Source organism: Chanos chanos, chromosome 1, assembly GCF_902362185.1.
Source record: "Chanos chanos chromosome 1, fChaCha1.1, whole genome shotgun sequence".
Lineage (NCBI taxonomy): Eukaryota > Metazoa > Chordata > Actinopteri > Gonorynchiformes > Chanidae > Chanos > Chanos chanos.
Genome location: NC_044495.1, coordinates 50,526,346 through 50,545,099, shown reverse-complemented (window position 1 = coordinate 50,545,099; position 18,754 = coordinate 50,526,346). Strand labels below are relative to the sequence as shown.

The window sequence follows — 18,754 nt, the reverse complement described above, 5'->3', positions numbered from 1 at the left end:
AACACAGTAACCAATGGTAGAGTTCGAACAATCATGTTCGTCTAGTCGACGGGAACGTTTTTGTCCAATGAGTTTTAAACCTTTCAAAGCGCGCCCCATGTGATTGACAAGTGGTTAAGCCAATGGAGGTGGCGCTTCTGTTAGGAGAAAGAATTCGCAACGTCTCCCGCGCACACGGCAGCGAATGTTTATATTTATAATTTATGGTAGGCTATTTAAAGGGAAAGGGGAGGGTGTTCGGAGCGCCACATTATGTAACCAAACCGCCAAAACAGCCCAGTGAAACCTACATTGTTTTAATTCACGTGTCTTCTGGCTGTAATGGCATGGTAGCATGGCCTTATCACTACCTTCTAGGACATGGGGTTCTCACCCTTTGTGTCAGATGGACCCCTTCAAACCAAATTATTGTGTTCTAATACTCCCTTGAGATTTTAACTAAGTGAATTTAATTTGACATTGATATTTCAATCACAATCTCACGAACACCCTATGTGTGCTGCAGGAACACCCAGGTGAAAATCTTTGTTCCTGGACATGCAGGACACTGGCCAAATAATAGCACAGAGGGCAACAACCTCTCTTGGCCTAATTTCGAGTACTCTTTTGGCTTCTGACATTTTATGAAAGCATTCCAATGTGCATCACTCACTCACTCACTCTCACTCACTCATTATCTGAGCCGCTTGTCCTAGTTAGGGTCGAGGGGGGTGCTGGAGCCTATCCCAGCGCTCATAGGGCAAGAGGCGGGGAAACACATTGGACAGGTCACCAGTCCATCCCAGGGCACAATGTGCATCAGATTTATTAAAAATCTGAGATCTCAAATACATATGCTGCAATGTTTGTCATTCAGAACTTCTCTTTCTGCTCTGTATGGATCTATTACTGTAGGTTAATTTTATAATTACAAAATCTAATGTTTAACAGAAGCTAAAGAAATCATCCCAATCAAACCTTTTCAATTTACCACTCTGAGTTGTGGCTCCATTATTACACATGAAGGGTTACATTTGTATAACATACATAACCAGACATCTGATGATTCTCAATGTAGCGAATCCTTCATTTTGCATGGTGTCCATATGCTTTGTATGTAGATGGAATTTTTTGTGGGTAGCAACTGAAATAAATTTTTTCAGCATTCGGTATTAACCTTGTGCCTGTAGCTAATATAAAACTGTAATGACAGACATTACTGGCTGTAATACACATATCAAATTAATTTATGGTTTTCATACCTTGCAATGTTGAAGACTGCAAAAGGGTGCAATGTAATTTTTCATCACTTAAAGTTTCATATCAGTTTCAGCATTGTATGTCAAACACCACAGCTGTTACCTGAATACGTTTTTACCACATCTATGATGATATTTGATCTGCTCACTTCTCAAAAACACCTTTGTTATAGCATCACACTTGGAGATCGTAAAACAATCCGAGTGTTTTGTTTTTTTTGGAAGAAGAATCATATCCAAGGGTTTGAAGATGGAAGGATTTATTTGGGAGAACAACAATCCTTGAATGAGAACCAGAGACTAAGTACATAATAATAATAAAACTCAAACAAACAAACATTTAGTACATGATAAAAAATAAATGAATCACTGTGAACAGTATTATCTGAATGCATGATTAATCAAAACAAGGGTATAAAATATTTACAAGTAAAAATTACATTAGACCTCATAGGTTTATCAAATGTGAACCTATTTACACATTTAAGCTATTGAAGGCAAAAAGGCATCGACATAAGCTTCACATGAGAACAAAATTTTACAGTTACTGGATAGGATACAGAACTTTATTAGCCATACACTGAAATCACTAGGAACAGTATGTTAATGAGAAGGCAACATTAAGTAATAGTTTTGATCTACTTCTCTCTCATGATATAATCAAAGATTAAAAAATAAGGTATTCCTTCAGAACTGGCCTTTCACTGCTACTTTTGATTTAGACTTTTTTTTTTTTTTTTACAGTGAAGTGTTTTAGTTTGCATAAAACATTTCCCAATTTCGTTTTCCAACACATCCCTTTATCATTAGCAGCATGTAGTAAGCTTGCTAACTCAAAAAAAACCCCAAAAAACCAAACTTTATCAGACACAGAAGAACGACCCCCAACAACAATAACAATAACAAAAGAATAAAAGAGAAATGTTGGTTGACACATTTCTTTCCAACAGCGCTGTTATTGGTTTAATCTCCAGACACCAGTTTATCGTAGAAGAGGTGCTCTGGCTTTGGGTATGGATTGACTGTGAATAAAGAAAAGCAGATTAATTATTTGTTCAGCAAAAAACAACAAATCCTTTCTAAGGGCAACAATATGCATATTGCAATTAAAGCGGTAATTTGTTTACAAGCTTTTCACATATATCTTCATTCAGTAGCCGCATTACGTCCTACAACTCTAGGTAAAAATATCAGCATAACATTTTCAGTACAAAGACTCAAGAGATAAACCCAAATGAAGGAAAAACAGGAGAGAAGTAGGAAATCAAGCAGGAAGACAGAGTAGAATTTCAGTACCATAATTTTGTAAAGCGCATTGATTGCAAAGAGCGCAGAGTTTTCCTTCGTCTGGGCACAGAGCGTCTGCTGCAGGAGGTCAGACATATTAAAGAAAAGGAAAAAAAAAGGTTCATCAGAATCCTTAAAACTGAACAAAAAGAAAGTCTGGCCAACTGACCGAGTATTACTGTCTCAGCGCAATGACAAACTCATGTGACGCCAAGACAGGTTTTGTGTTTGTGCACAGAACAATTTCACTAATAAAGCCTGTAAAATCAGTCACTGAGGCAAAAACCCCCCTAACAAACAAACAAACACAAAAAAACTAAGATTTTATGAAAAAAAGGGAATCTAGTCTGTTCCAGGGGAATGCATGAAAAAACAAACAAACAAACCAACAACAAAAAAAACCCATTTGTAATGGTCACATAATTATGTTTTCGTAGCATGCCAAGATGATAAGCAAAAATCATTCATCCATAATCTTTGCCATGACATGGTTCTGTCTTTGGTTTTGGATTCTGAGCTGTTTTATCAGCGCGTTATCGAGAGACAGCAGACGCAGGGAAAGCAGAGTCGAAAGAGCTATAGGCATACCAAAGTCATGCAAGAAAAGTCAGACAGTGGGAAAGGATCTGTTTGGTTGCAGGGGTCTGGTTTATGATACTCAGCCTTCAGAAGCTGCTGAGAACTTACTGAATGGAGCAGTCTCAGGATGTGGAGGAAATGGCTGGAGTTGGCCTCTGAGGCCCTTGCTGGTGGTTGTTGACAGGGGTGATGGCGTTTAAGTTCAACTGATTGATTGCAGTACATGTAGCTATGGGGCTATAGGAACTGACTTCAGAGTACACAAGGTCCTTTTCAGATGCCGCTACATGCAAATTACCTAAAGACTTTGCAAGTCTCGCATGTATCAGCACACTGTCAAAATGAAGGAAGGATATAGTTTTTTTTTAGAGATTAGAACTCTTGATTATAGCTCTGTCGATTTTGCTTTGAACATTCATCAAGAACACGATACTTCATCATAAGCAAAATAAGCAAAAAAATAAGCAAAAAAAAACCCCTAAAATTTTATCACAGATGTACTGACCTGCCAGTTTGACTGGAATCTAAAGAGGTTCTGTTCCTTTTCCTTACTTCTGTGCTCTCAGTTCTGTTGGGGGATTTTACAGATTTGCAACCTTGTGGACTTGACTGCAGAATAAGCCTGCAGAAAAGACAGAAAAAGAATTAGACATAAACAATGATAACAGACAATATCCTTGCCAGCATTGCCTACAATAAACCAAAGAATGAGTACATACAGTTTTATTTGAACAGCCCTAACCTGAACAAGCACTACACCCAAAATAATGTGTATGCTTATGATAGCCGTGCTGATACACTGTGAAAATCCTACCTGCAGGCTATAGCGAGCAGAAATATTTCAGTGAAAGAAAAGTTTGGAGAAGAAGCATGTGTGAGTCATGTAATCTACAGTGCAAGTTGTGTAATTATGAAAGGCAAGCAGGGACTACCCATGCTGAACGCACATACTACCTGGTGTTTCATAGGGAGGTAAGAGCTCAGTTTAAAAGATGTGACTCTGTTTTTGAGCACAGGTCCATGTGTGAACTTCCATACAGGCAGTCAATCATTTACACATCATAAATCAAGGAAAGAACCTCATTGCCTATTCATGAATGAACCAATAAAAGATGGGAGTTTACTGGATATGGATGAACTTGTACCTTAAACGTGTAACTAACACCTGGTTGTGGTGGCTTTTTTTGATGTTAATGTTTTAAATTCCAGAGTTTGGTTTGTTAAACCCCACTAGAAACCAGAATAAGGCTCTCAAATTGAAATGAAACCCAGCTCCAGCAAAAGAGGAAGTAGATGTGAAAAACATCCTGCATCATTTACATAAATATAAATGTGGATACATACATATATATATATATTTGCAGACATGTTCACTGTGTAAAACAAGGGATGTAAAAACATAGACAAGGCAGTTTTCCATTCCTCAGCCATGGGGACAGAGATCCAAATTTTCATTTGTAGCCCTGTAGCCCTCATAGGTACTACTGTGCCCTCTCACAATTTACAACCTCGATATCAAAGGGATGATAGAGAAATCATAAACTTAAGAAAATACACCAGTTCAGTGCTAAAAAACAAACAAACAACAACAACAACTTATACTGACTTCTGATTGGCTAACCCAAGCATGAGTAAAGAGCGCTGAATCAGTGGTAATCAATCACGGACCTACAAGGAACCGTGTCAGCTTTGGAAGAGGGACCATTGAGACAGATGAGAGAAGGACACACTTACAGTTTTCCAAGTCCAGAGGGGGAGCAAGCAGGATGGGGAGAGATCACTTTATAATCCTAACCCGTCTATACAGTAATGGATGATGGAAGAGGGGAAGCCATATACAATCCAGCAGAAGACAAGGCTACAAAGTGAAGAAACCAGCATAGCTACCAGCCATCTAGACAAGAGGAGGGGGACATTTCGAACAAAACAAAAATAATAATAAAAAAAAAACTAGCAAGAGGAACAGGAAGAGGGACAGGGAGAGACAACAAACTTCCAAGCGTGAGGAACTTAACCCCCATCTTTCCCACTGCTGACTGGATCAAAACCAAATCATTTCCCGGGTTCTTAGCTGTAGCTATTTCACTGCTAAAGCAACAGCAGGCAGAGTATACATTGTAATGTTTTATACTATATGGAATTCGACATGTTCTGAAATGATGAGGCAATTTCATTGAAGTGCCATACACTGCCGACATGTAATAAAGCCAGGGACTTGATAGTTGACCCAGTCATGGATACCATGGAAAAATAGGCCAATTAAGCATTTGATATTGCGATATAAAATTTCATACCATGCAGCAAAACAAGAAGCCATGCAGCCTAAGTGTTAATGCTGTCTTTTATGCAAAGGAAATAAAAGATGTAGCACTTACACATCTACCACAGAACATCATGCAAAGTCAACTGTTACAGTTATATATTAGAAAGAAAGTTTCTTAACTAAGGGCTGTAGGACCCTTATTAAATACATGCAACATGAGCATTTGTCTGTGACTCAAGAGTGAGTCATAAGGATGTAGTTATTTTAAGCACAGCAAAAACAGTGCTTGACAATCCAGTGCAAAGAGGCTTCATCCAGTTCATCCATCCTTCATTACCTGTGTGAACCACAAACATCCCTAACCAGAATGAGAACCAGACCACAAAGCCTGTCGCTCACAGCGGAGAGTGTGTCTATTCAACTGTAGCACAGAGCTGGAGGGATGTTAACGCTGTTGTCAATAGGATTTCCATCTCTATATGACTAAATTCTGTAGTTGGAGATACAGTTTGTTCTAGTGTTGAAACCACATTGATCTGACAAGAAACGGGATTAACCATATTCATGAAAGGACAAATATTACAATACTTTGTCTAGTAATATTTTTACAGGACATAGCAGTTGAAAATAGTTACTGAAGCTCCACTATTTGCCAGTGACAATAACCAATAGGACTTAAGTATAATTAGTATTACAATGAATGAAAACAAAGAGAAAAATAAGCAACAACTATATCTCAAAAAGCTTTTAAATCAATATCTTGACCACAATTGAGAATTTCTTTTTCTTGATCAATACTAAATATTAAACTAAACTAAACTGATTACTCTTTAAGCAAGGCTTTGAACGTGTATACCAAGCATTGGGTTTGGGAAAAAAAACACACCAGACAATATTAAAACAGTTAAGCAGTGCTCTATGAGAATGGTCACACATTTACTGGGAATATTCTGAGTAATCAGTGTGATTGGTGATTATTTCAGTCAGTTCAACCCACTACTGGGCACCAACAAGCAAATGAATATAATTGTTGACATGGCAACAGTTTGTGCTTAACCTAAATGAGTTGAGTACTTCAATGAGTACAAAAAGTTATGCTGCTCTCTTAGAAGCTATATTCCATATTTGAGCTCTCTTTTAAATAGCAGACAACCCTCAGGGTCACCCCACACCCAACAAGTTAATTATTAGTCTTTGCTTGCCATGATAAGACGCTATTGGAACTTTGATCTGATGCCAGTTAAACTGGTCAGTTAAAAGACAGAGCACTATGGATTTCAGCCAGAAACATAAGGCTACAGGTTCATGAGATGGGAGTCACCTTGCTACATTGTAATACTCATGTGAAAACCCTTGTCTTCAAAACAATAGATGCGGGATCCAGTGAAGGAAAAGATGGGATAAAAATGGATTCCCTAAATCTCATTAACTCAACCAGAAAAATAGAAAAACTCAACTAAACCTTGCTCTGTATTCTAACTGCTTTTATTAGTTATATTTCCAGTGAAGAATTTATAGAACCACTCCTTTGCAAATATAGTATCTCAAAAGGATCAGGATGTTACCGCTGTGATGAGAGACTAAATGCCGTGATGGGACCGTAAAGATGATACTTACGATAAAGAGCCTGTGGATGCCCTGGCCTGCCTCTTGCTTTTCAGCGCTCGTAGCTTGTCGCCTTGTGTGATACCCCCATGCTCCTCTTCCTCCTCATACTAAAAAAAACAAACAAAAGGAGAAAACAAAATTGCAGTTTGAACAGTGGCAAGAAATTATATTAATTAAGGATCACATTTATTTGTCATCTTATGCACTAACACTCCACAACCCACCATTTGAGGGACTATTTTCCTTGATGTCCTGTTCTTGTTGGAACCATTGATGGAAATGTCATCTACGCCCGAGAGAATGCCGGTGACCGCAGTCTTGCTTGAGCCATTTTCCTGCTCATTCGTTTTCTCCCGATACAGATCACCTTCCGTCCAAAGGCTGTCTTGTTTACTGTTGGCAGAAACAATATTCAATCAACAAATGGTTTGAGTCAAACTCTTTCACTATGTTCTTCTGAATTATTCATAAAGGGCAAAACAGAAAACCAACCAACACGCGAGCTACCGCTCTGAAGCAAAACGTGGTACAATCTGCATGTGAGGTGGATAGAGAAAGAGAGACACTCACTCCTCTATAAAATTTTGCTGAGGTCCAATTACAGAGCCTGGTCTGCAGATCCTGATCCAGGCAATAGCTTCAGCAGCAGTCAGCTTGAAGTGCTTCATCATGTAGCAGGCAATGAGAGTCCCGGTTCGACCAAGTCCGGCTTAAACAAAGAATCATGGGTTTCAGAACCTGCCATCAAATAAGCTTACAAGGCACTAGTACAATATTGAAACCATTTCCCTTCAATTTTGAAGCAAACATTAGATTGTCTGTCAGCTGCACTGAAGAGCTGAAGTTCTAATCCAAGGTGACTGCAAATTCACACAATAATAACAAAGACAACGCTAATGTAAATGTTAAGATGTTTAAATTTTGCATTGACGGTTCCTGTGAGGATTCTTAAATTCTGGCATACCGATGCATGTCTGTGGCTCTTACAGCATTCAGTATAAATGAGCGTTTTGTTCATTCACCTTTGCAATGCACGGCTATGCCACCCTCTGCATTCTCGCATATGTTCATGAACTTTGTGACAATGGCGTCATTGGGTGTGCTTCCATCCACAAAGAACAAGTCATGGTGTTCGAAGCCCATGTCCGTGAAGCGCTTGGCATCATACATTTTTTTGTTGAGTCTGACCACTGTAGTGATGTTGTGTTTCCTGAAGTATGGTACATACGCCTCCGGGGCATGGAGAGGATAGCCTGTTGAAAAAGAAGAACATGGGCCACTGCAGTGGTTATTATGTTCAAAGTCATTCAATATATCAGATGAATATCAGCAGCAGTGCAATTCATTTGATCTGATTTATCATTAGAGAACAGAACAACCCAGTCAAGCAAAGTGCAACCCTGTTGACACATGGTGACATTCTGCCAGTTGCCTACTTGTAGTTGAAGTGTGCATTTTTTTCTAGTTCCGACTGAAATCTTAAAAAATCTTGTTCGGATCATAGAGACATCACCATTAATGGCACACTAAATCGATGCTGGCAGTTTTAGGTTGCTAGATTTCTAATGGAATTTACAAAAAAAAAAAGAAAAGAAAAGGATTACATTAAAATATTTTGGAGGAACCACAGAACAACTAACTGAGATAAGGGTTATAATGCAGTCATATGTCAAAAAAGGTGATTTTTCCCTTTACAGTTTAAAAAATACCAATCTTCACCAAGTTCACTTTAAAGCCAAAACTGAATAATAAAACTTGGAAAGGCCCCGAGGCTTAATTTTTCTCACAGCTGAGATCAGAGAGAGAAATCTCTACATACCATTCTCAATCTTACTCTTTGGATGAGGACCGCTGAAGGCCAGAAATTTTCCAGGAATAATCCAATTAAAATCTCCATTTTCAGCTTTCTGAAACAACAAAAAAAAAGATTCAGAATCCAAACATCAAATACTGGTTAAAAAAAGAGAACGGAAAAAAGTTACCATCATCCAAGTTTTTTTTTTAAACATCAAACTTTTCCATTAAAGAACAGAATGTTCAAAATGAGTAAACTGTACCTCATAATGCTCATATTCATCGACATCAAACTGGGAGAAATCTAGCCAGCCAAAGTGCAAAGCCTGAAAGAATCACACATGCTCCATTAGCCACAGTAAAAGGGACCATATAAACCATAGAGGCAGAGTAGTTTTGGGTAGCTGTCTTAGTCACCTTGTGAACTGCACGTAAACAGTCAAGAATGTTGAGATTGTACATACACGTCCCAAATGAGGCATCTCTGCAAAACAAAAACAACCACCAGGGGATAAACAAAAAGAGATGATGTTTTAAGAATGATTTTAATTATATGGCAATATATCTTGATATGTACAAAAAAAGAAACTTGGCTTTACCGGAAGGGAAGGTAAGTGGCATTTCTGGAGACTAGTAGGCTATATGCTTCCTCTGGTGTCTTTTGCAAATGCATCACCTTCAAAGAGAATTCATGAGAACGATGATGAGATCAGATGAATTTGAGTAGTTTGTTATATCCTTATAGTTTGCAGCACGACCGCCAAAATTCAGCTCCTTTTAAACACCAAACAAGGAGTAAAAAACGTGCCACTGGTTCCATGGTCATTACAATGAGAACAATTTTACACTGTATATATGTCAAATAAGCCTTAAAAATGCTAGAGCAAAGGTACCAAGCAATAGCTACCAGTCACTTTGAATAATGTAGCACAGTAATTCTATAGCTCATTAATACTTTTGCATTAGAGCTTAATACTAGAAAGAGACAAAAAGACAGAGATTGATGTTAAGTTGGGTTAATTTCCCCAAAACAGCATATTACTCACAGCATATGAACCAATCAGATATGCTGCATTAGCTTGCTTCTTTTTATCACCACAAGTGTAGAACACGATTTTCTTCTTTGTATGTGCAAACATCTGTTTCAGTGAAGAAAAAAAGTATAGAAATGATACATTAACATACTTAATTAAGGAACAGTACACAACAACAGAGGTTTCTACATGCCATATATCGAATGTCAACTGGTAAAGTCCATGTAGCGATAGAAGAACATTATGACCTTTTAGTACTACAGCAGTAAAGTAGTATCAAGTTCAGTTCACATAATCATTTTGTACACTTTCTCAACAATCCATAAGTTTTGTGGTTATTACCACTGTGACCTCCTCTAAAAAAAAAAACAAAACTGTAATCTGATGGCGACATACTGTAGTTTTCTCACCAATTTCATCACATTTTTGGAGAAATGTGATGGCCAAATGAACTAAATTGTAACTAAAGACAAGGTCTTGATAAACTAAATTGTAATTGTAGACTAGCCCTTGACCAACAAAGCAAAGGTATGATTCGTGGTATGAACAAAATGTACAGTCTGGAATTGGCAAACACAGATATGTCTTACACAATAGGACAGACCAATGTTTTTGATGCAACCAAATTAAAGTTCATTCAGCAATAAAAGAACCTCCCTGTACATGCTAGCTTCACAAACAGTAACTGAGCGATGCCAAATGCTGCTTACATAATTTCATACAGGCATTATAGGTGACAAAGGTCTCTTACCTTTAACTTCTTGGAGAGTTTGCAACAGAAGCGATAAAACATCGCCAGGTTAAGAGGGCCAAAGTCTGCATAGAAACTGTAATGACAGAAAATTACAGATGACTGGTCCACTCTGACGGCAGTTTCATATACATGCAAGATATTAAAAACTGAGATAACTGGATAGTAGACACAAAAGAGAAGGTAATAACCACCAAATGGAAATCTTTTTGAGATCACTGTACTATTATTATTATTATTATTATTGTCAAACTTAGTCTAACATGACACATGACCGTATTAAAAGGACTGCAAAAACAAAAACAACAACAACAACAACAACAACAGAGGACCTGATACGGAGACGGGTAGCACTTACTTCTCATATGATAATTCTTCATCTATGCAGAAGCAATGTCTATCAGCTGTGCTCTTAACCTTCTGCTGAAGAATGGCGAAATACAGCTGATCTGAAAGAAAATAACACAATATTGGCCTTAGTAAGAGCATCTTGTACTCAAAGACAAACAGGCAAACCTAATAAACAAATAAAACGCGCCCTAAAAATTTCCAGAACACCATCTTCAACAGAAATTCAGCACCGTGTTGATGTTTATACATCTATTTAATTAACGCACATATAAGACTCTGCGTAGAACCCCTGGAATTAAAAAAGGCTTTTGAAGAGAATGTGACCACTACAAACACAAACAGGGAAGGCACGTGCAAATTTGAATTCGCATCCCGGAAACGACCATTCAAAATCGACCAGTTTACTGCGCTTACGTCGAAAGACCTAAACATTTTGTATCGTTTCGAGAAAGACGAGTACTCACCTTTGATAAATTCAATACTGTTGGATATCTCATAGTCCTCTTTAGACATTCTGATTTAACGACTCGTTAACTTTAGTCGCGAAATTATTAGTACGTTAGCTAAGTCTAATTCAGGCAGTTAAAAGTGATAAGAGCGCCATCGGTATGTACACACACATGCACGTTGTTGCAATTAGTTACTAAATGCATTAACAAATATCTCTGATAAACACGCGCATTGTTTTCAGGTTGCAACTTAAAAAAACAGTCCGATTAACTTAGCCCACTCGAAGACACCAACAACTACTGGAAAATCAGATAACAACGCTGGAGGACAGACTCTCTTTTAAAGTTTACAATTTGTTCACGTAAAATAAAAGACGTGCTCGTCTCAAATCGACTTTTTAACCTTGTTACGCAAAGAACTTCAGTGCCCCATTGGAAACTGGTACAGAAAGTCTGGCTGTGCGTCTATGTAGCATTACCCTGACCCAGCAATAGTGCAACGCTTTCGTGAAACATGATTGGCTGAAAGAACATCAATGCTACGTCGATCATTTAGGGGCACGGCTACAGAATTTTAAGCTGTGTGAACGAGGCTAAAACAACTCTAATTGGAACGCTGCCCAAGCGGTTGCTAGGAGAAAGGCTTCAACCAGCCAATAGAATTTCATTTGTACTTCGAACACTTTAATTCTCGGAACATCGCACCGTCTGATTTAAAATTCCAAGAGAACGTAAAAGACGGTGTTCGACGGCTACACGAACCTCTCTGGCAGATATTGCGGGTGGTACAGGCAGCAAAAGAACCGCAGATGATACATGGTAGTGCAGAACCGTATGCATTTTAACATCAATGAATATCCTCCAAAATAAAATAATTTTCACTTGCACTTCAGTCGCATCATGTAATTACATAGTTAACCTCAAATATCATACCTACTTATAAGAAACTGAACATTTTAAAAAGATCTGAACATTTGAGGCTGTCACACAATGGCGTCTGTTGTGTTCAAATATAAATGAACTGGTGGAACACTGAACAAATAGTTTTACGCAATTAACTAAGTTCTTGCATTTACTATTATTCACGAGTGGTGTCGCCATATTATAATAAACCCTCTTAATAAATGTTGATCATCGACGAGGAAGGCAGCACGACCTTCACTGAAAATGTATCTTCGTTGCCAGTACGAGACTGGTCGCAGGACGACAAATATCACGACAACTTCTGTATAAACGTGCAGTATTTACCTGTTATAGCGATATAAATGTCTGTCCGCGGCTCCGCCTCTTCTCTCTTCGCAGCACACAGCCTTTTTCTCGACTCCGGTCGCCTCCTCTCGCTTTTGCGCTTCATAGCTGGTTATGCATGCAAATTCACATTTTAATCAGAATATACCATAAATGCCTAAGTTGCTCCATTATGGAATGTTTGTTGCAGCCTCTATCTTTGATTGGTATCGCCCAAAATGCCAGAGACTGTAGCGACCATAGTTACACGGTCACAGCAAGGTTTCTTCTGGTGACGTCTGTAGGGCAAGTTTCTGTATCCCAAAGTGTGACGTAGGCGGTGCCGTAGTTTTGTCAGTACTGGTTCTGAACGCGCGGTTCACCACAAATCCATGAAAATGTTCGTCTGTTGATTCTACTTGCAGTCGATTTTTACCACAATAGAAAAAAAACCCTCTGGCAGACCCATTAAACAACGGCTTGACGTATGCAATACTAGCCGAATGATCTTAGAACTTGCAGTGTAACTTACACTAAATATAACAGGATACAATGGGACTTGACAACGGTTTTGATGTGAACAATAGAAACATGGCTTCCACTTGTGTGATTATACTTGCCAGTCTTTATTAGAACACCATAATAAACAATGTACTGAGTATATACAACAATAGCTTTTTCTGACCTAATGGATGTATAAAATCATAGATTCCTCACAATAAATGTCTTGACAAATATTAAAAATGCAGACTGTTGGTCCGAGATAAAATCATTATACAGAACAAGTTAAGAGATACAAAAATAAGATTCAAAATGATTACAAGAGTATTAAAGAGTCTAAATACTGCAGCTTTGCAGACCAGGAACAATTACACACCCAGTTCAACTAACTGTCAAGCCCTTCAGTACTTCAGTGAAGAATGTTGATTAAAGGGCCACTGGTTAAAAAATGTATTGCGCAGTCTCATCGATGTCCAGGATAGAGAAACACTGGAAACAAAGCAGTTTCAAGTTAGACAATTTCAAATGTCAATTATTTTAGGTTGTCCACTAAAGTCTACTGTGTGAAGTCCAGCCAGTTGCAACAACCAATTAATGGGCATGTGGTCTAAACGGTTCATGTCAAAGTGTGCAAAATGAACTTCTGGGCCTACAAAAGAGAGAATAAAAATACATATATCATTACATACAGTGTGCTCTATGTTAAGCAACAGCGATAAATAATACTAACAGGTATGACGAAAAAAAAAAAAACCCTTTATTTTATTTTAGGAAAGTCATTAAAAGCAATTGTAGCGTGTCGGCCTATCACCTGGGCCTACGATAAGGGCACCTCCTTGTTGAAGTGGATCTCCTTGAAAATCAAAGGCAGGGCTGGTCATGGCACGCCATGCACTCCTTAAACTCCCCACGAATAGACCAGATTTCACATGAGGGCTCTTAGAAGCTATGAATTCAAAAAGAACAATCAGATTCGAGTGTGGTGGGGAATTACACTGATTATTTGATAAGCACATTGTAATGGATATCTGCATTACTGGTATTTGTGGTTGTCACTGTAGTATTAGTAGTAGTAGTAGTAATAGTAGTTGTTGTTGTAGCAGCAGGAATGCTTGCAGTTTTTCATTAAGGTGTGAGTCTTTAGTGTAATAAAATGAAATGACAATCAAATACTCAAGTTAATCCTGTAAATTACAGTGTTGTACTGAGTATATACATGCATTCTGTTAAAAACTGCTGCTGTAACTACTCTCGTAACCCATAACAGGTCACCAGAAGAATACGAATAACATGATGGGAATACAAACACTTAAAATATGGATTTACCTGCCTCCATAAAAGTCTCCCCTCTTCTCATACCAAGCTTCTGATAAATCTTTCTCTCTGGATCAACATATATTTCATGAGGATAACCTGTAAGTGAGCAGAAGGGCTACAAAACAAAAAATAATTTACAATACATTTTTCAGCTGCAACTATAGATTTCAAAAACTTTAGGGAGCTTAACCCTTTGTTTACTTTATGACAGTGACTTCTGTTGTAGCTCTGACAAACAAATATGAAACATTTTACTGTGTCGAGAAGCAAGGTAACAAGCTGAGTTGTTTTTAAAACGGAAATACTGAAAATGAAGATTGAGTGGATTGGTGCTTTTGCCCTGGACAGATATATGCTTATTTCCATAAAAACATGCGGTAAAAGACATGTTGTGCAATGTTTCATACCTCTATATGACGATAAGATGACTGCCCAATGACAATTAATCTGACACCTGCATCCTGCAAAAAGAAATGTCAGTCTTTTTTGGAACTCTTAAGCAAATGTGCTACTTCAAATTTGTTTTTAGATAATCAGTGGTGTCACCTGAGCCTGCTGATATACAGTCAGCATTATTTAAGTGTCTAGTTATTCTAATAACGCTCCATCAAAACAGTTATATTTGCCTTGAAATTCTGCAAGTATGCCACATAGGCTCTGCTTCGGGGAGGGAAAAATGCTGAGAATTTCGCACAGTGGCAACCTTTAAGGGTTGGGCAACAACGTTGCGTTAATTGAGAATTCACAGTAATAAGCTAACGCACAAGCTTTACATGAAACCAACGAACTTTCATGATCTTCAGTAATTTAATCCTCACCCGCAAAATGTCCCGGGGTACCTTGCTTAGGTCATCAACATATTCTTTGCATGTGTGGCACAGGAAACTCTGTCAAAACAGAACAAGCTATCATTGTTTCAAACTTGAAATACAGTGGGCTACAATCCCTCCAAAACAAAGTTCTTTCCCAGGTACTTAGCGAAAAAATCCAGGTGCGTCCTACAGCTGTATGAGTCCTAAACAGGCGAATGACATTTTGATTATTTTTAAACGGAACATTTTTTCTTTCCTGACTTGTAGCCTACACTATTTCCCGTAATGTACTAACACATAGACTGTTACACTGATCAATCGTAAATTCAGAACGGTTACCTTACCCTCACAAAAATAATAATCGCCTTGTTGTTTTGAAATAAACTCTTGAATGTTGTACTAGCTCCCCATCGATTGTATAGCAAACAGCCTTCGATGTCCGACATCTGAATATCAACGTTTCCCGGTTTCCCAGTATTTCCTCGTTGACAGCTCGCAATTTGCTGGGTTACTGGAGAAACGGTGGCCATTGTAGGAGTTCTCAAGGAGTAGAAGCACCAAGCCCATACTATTTTTGGCCCGGCAGTTGCGCTTCTGGATCTAGGAAGAGTGTGAAGGATGCACGCCCAAACTCCTGCTTAGTCTTGCTCTCAGAACACTCCCTCTCACCGGATTGACAATTCGGCTGACGTTTAGAGTAATATTTTCATATGTTGCAAATTTTTTGCTCCTTACATAGACACTATAATTATGGTGACTTTAATTATTCACGCTCGAGGTTAGAGTGTAAAATTTGCACGAGGTTCAAATAATTTACATAACCTGTAAGAATTTCTCCACAATCGCACAGTTCGGTTGTTTATGTGGGGTGAATCGATTTTCTTAAGGTATTCCAGCGACTTAGTTCGGATTTCTGTTTTTACGAAAGAGAAGCATGCTTGCCTCGCGTATAGTTTATTAACAGGAGGTTTATCTCTAAATATTAGGATAACTGTGATAAAAAATCCATTTTCTTGATTTTAGCCGATAGTTCGCTGTAAAACACTCTGAGCAAAACATGAAATTTAAAGCAATTCAATAAAGGGCAATTATAGTTAATGCTCAGTCTATTAGCCTATGTGTTGTTTATAAATTAAAAAGTTAACCGAATCTCCAGCATCGATATGTGTGTCATATTTCACTGACTGTTGACCTTGATCAGGGGTATTACTGTAGGAGCATGTTTACAGAACGGTTCTGTATCTCACAAATAAGCCAGCTGACCAGAGTGAGAGCATATTGCCTTTTCAAAGAGAGAAATAATTCAGAGGCGTTAACAAAAGAAAACGTATTCTCACTGAAATTCCAAGCACCACGAATCGGTCAATGGAAAAATGGCACAGAATTAGTAATTTGGAAAGTACACTCAAGTTTCTGCATGTAATTTGTTTGACAAGGCGGGATTTCCTGTGTCGTACCGTTGCCGGAAGTATTTTCAAACACTCAAAGCAAGTTGTCACACAGACTAGCCAGCTAAATGTTCTCGATTCAAAGATTCATAGAATAGAATTTGTCTTCGGTTTCCCGTGCTGTACGCACGGATTATGAGAGCGCGGGACAGAGGTGGTCAGCACCGCGTAAACTGGTGAGGAGACACCTTTTGGATATTTTTTTATTTGCCAGTAATTATTTTAGCTAGCTAGCTTTAGAGTGTTAGCTCCTCGGCTATAAAGGCTAGGTATCTCGCTAAACAGCAGTGATGCCTCCATCAGTCATAGCAGTCACGATTAAGTTTTTTTGGTAGAGAGGCTCAGACTTAAACAACAGGAAACATTCAGGTTCTCAACAAGTTCCTTGAATATATGCGAATGTTTTCAGTGGTTGAGAGCTGACACTTATTTGTTATGCTGTCGAGCTAACCAGTTGCCTGTGTTTATTACCAGGCTACTACAGCGAGCTGGTTAACTAATAAACAATGTTTACTTTGGTTGCCTGTACTGTTATATCAGTGACATATAACAGAGATACCCGTGACCGTGGGACATTTGCTTGTTAAAAAATCTTCGTTAATTAAAAAGTTGATTTCAAACCGTTAATGCATTGGAATATTTAAGACTTTCAAACCTGTTTGTCTAATCAGTCACTCAACTCTGCACCTAGCTCTGGCAATTTGAATGGATGACCAGTCGGTGAAACAAGATTGGTTGTTGGTTCTCATTCATTTACCTTAGCTGAAGTAAAAATCCATTGAGGTTTGGACCGAATTGTGCTGCAAGCTGCAACACAGTTCGGCGATGTGTCTCTTGTCTTAAGTGGGGGTCTATTTTAGATCGAACCTAAGCACCTGTCACTTTATTTGCAGCCAAAGTCGATATCACGGCTTGTCAACAGCCTTACGCTCTGTAAAATAACAGCCGCAATATCCAGTGATGAACACTGGTGAGAAAATCATGGTCTCTCACTCGGCTTAAGTAAAGTTTCGGTTGTGGTTTTGAAACGGTGTGTTGTTTTGCTTATGTGATTGTAATTTGGTTTTTGTGTCAGTCTTGGTTTGTGGTAGTTTTGTTTTGCGCAATAATTTACTAAACACTTAGTTGGCACTGAAAACATAACCGACACTTGCTCCGTCCGCATTTAAATTAGTAACTCCACTCACATTATGAAACGCTCCAGGATGGCTTGTGTTCACGTATGAAGGTCAACAAGACAACTTGTTCTAATATACAGTATGGCCACAGTATCCCCTCGTATGTCATCGTCATTTTAACTAGCGCGTGCATGTCTCTGTAGGTCGATGGTAGTATTAAGCTCAGAAAAGACTGATCTCCAGAAATTCTCCTCAACTGATCATGATTCACTTTTACCTGTAGGTGTTTTTACCTTATAAGCATCCCATTAGCAGCTAGCATGCATTTTTTCTCTGATGACAGAAAAAACAACCTTTAAACCTAAAAAATTTGTCTGCCATCGAAATGATAAGCTCCCCCGTCATGAGCTGACCTTTAGTCTTTAGTGTCGTGTATCATGGTCGTGGCCATCCTAAGATTTCTGTAAGGTGGACTTGATGACCAGCCTATACTATTGCATTCTTGAGGTTGAAGTGTTCACTGTAAATGATAATTCAGATTGCCCTGTGACACTGGGATTGGTTTGGGCTTGTTATGTTTTGTTTAAACTTGTAACTTTTTTCTTCTGTGAAATGTAGTTTTACTTGTGAATCAATTGTGGTCCATGGGCAAGCAGTGAACTGTAGCTGCTGACTCTTGAGGGCTCTCAGTTGGTAAAGCTTGTTTGAGAATTTTTTTTATCCCGTGCATGTGGAATCCAGAACATTAGAGGTTTTTATGAGGAATTTTGTTTTGTTGTTTTCTAAAAGTTATATTTAGCCCACAGAATGCTAAGAGAAACTTCTCTGCATTAGGGAGGAGTCTATTTTTGTAGCATGCTGTTCATTCTTGTTACACATTGTGAATCTAAAAGAAAGCACAGGCTTAACTGGCCTATAGGTTTTCACAAAAAGCACATGCACAATTTTTAATGTGCCTGTTTTGAGATGTCGTGTTG

At 38.4% G+C, this 18,754-nt stretch overlaps 3 protein-coding genes across 4 annotated transcripts in view; 1 reads left to right on the top strand and 2 right to left on the bottom strand.

Annotated features, from left to right (window-relative positions):
- Positions 1-1,554: 1,554 nt before the first annotated feature.
- Positions 1,555-12,857, bottom strand: cdc14b (cell division cycle 14B). 2 transcript variants are annotated; one of them, XM_030781414.1, is made up of 15 exons: positions 12,603-12,857; positions 10,913-11,003; positions 10,555-10,630; positions 9,816-9,908; positions 9,369-9,445; positions 9,187-9,253; positions 9,033-9,095; positions 8,795-8,882; positions 7,998-8,228; positions 7,546-7,684; positions 7,200-7,368; positions 6,985-7,082; positions 3,610-3,726; positions 3,213-3,437; positions 1,555-2,260 (listed from the first exon to the last, which is right to left on the bottom strand). In XM_030781414.1, the coding sequence occupies exons 1-14, from the start codon at positions 12,706-12,708 to the stop codon at positions 3,227-3,229; spliced, it is 1,626 nt and encodes a 541-aa protein (XP_030637274.1). In that variant the 5' UTR covers positions 12,709-12,857; the 3' UTR covers positions 1,555-2,260; positions 3,213-3,226. The 2 variants fall into 2 exon arrangements, with proteins under 2 accessions (XP_030637274.1, XP_030637284.1); XM_030781424.1 differs by lacking the exon at positions 12,603-12,857 and adding an exon at positions 11,370-11,438.
- A 746-nt stretch (positions 12,858-13,603) lies between these two features.
- Positions 13,604-15,741, bottom strand: prxl2c (peroxiredoxin like 2C). The gene is made up of 6 exons (XM_030788483.1): positions 15,556-15,741; positions 15,218-15,286; positions 14,807-14,860; positions 14,409-14,514; positions 13,894-14,028; positions 13,604-13,731 (listed from the first exon to the last, which is right to left on the bottom strand). The coding sequence occupies exons 1-6, from the start codon at positions 15,739-15,741 to the stop codon at positions 13,604-13,606; spliced, it is 678 nt and encodes a 225-aa protein (XP_030644343.1).
- Positions 15,742-16,752: 1,011 nt separating this feature from the next.
- The window catches only part of fbxl17 (F-box and leucine-rich repeat protein 17), a 191,651-nt gene continuing 189,649 nt past the window's right edge, over positions 16,753-18,754 (top strand). Inside the window, exon 1 of the mRNA XM_030780736.1 lies at positions 16,753-16,835. The gene's annotated coding sequence lies outside the window, so the exon portion shown is untranslated. The remainder of the gene's footprint in view (positions 16,836-18,754) is intronic.

Coding starts and splice junctions, on each gene's coding strand:
- cdc14b (XM_030781414.1), bottom strand. CDS start 12,708: ATGAAGCGCAAAAGCGAGAGGAGGCGACCGGAGTCGAGAAAAAGGCTG. Junction 9,446..9,815: donor ATCTGATTGGTTCATATGCT/GTGAGTAATATG, acceptor TTCTCTTTGAAG/GTGATGCATTTGCAAAAGAC. Junction 7,369..7,545: donor CAGCAAAATTTTATAGAGGA/GTGAGTGTCTCT, acceptor TTCTGCCAACAG/TAAACAAGACAGCCTTTGGA.
- prxl2c (XM_030788483.1), bottom strand. CDS start 15,741: ATGGCCACCGTTTCTCCAGTAACCCAGCAAATTGCGAGCTGTCAACGA. Junction 15,287..15,555: donor CGATTATTATTTTTGTGAGG/GTAAGGTAACCG, acceptor CTGTTTTGACAG/AGTTTCCTGTGCCACACATG. Junction 14,515..14,806: donor CATCTTATCGTCATATAGAG/GTATGAAACATT, acceptor TTTGTTTTGTAG/CCCTTCTGCTCACTTACAGG.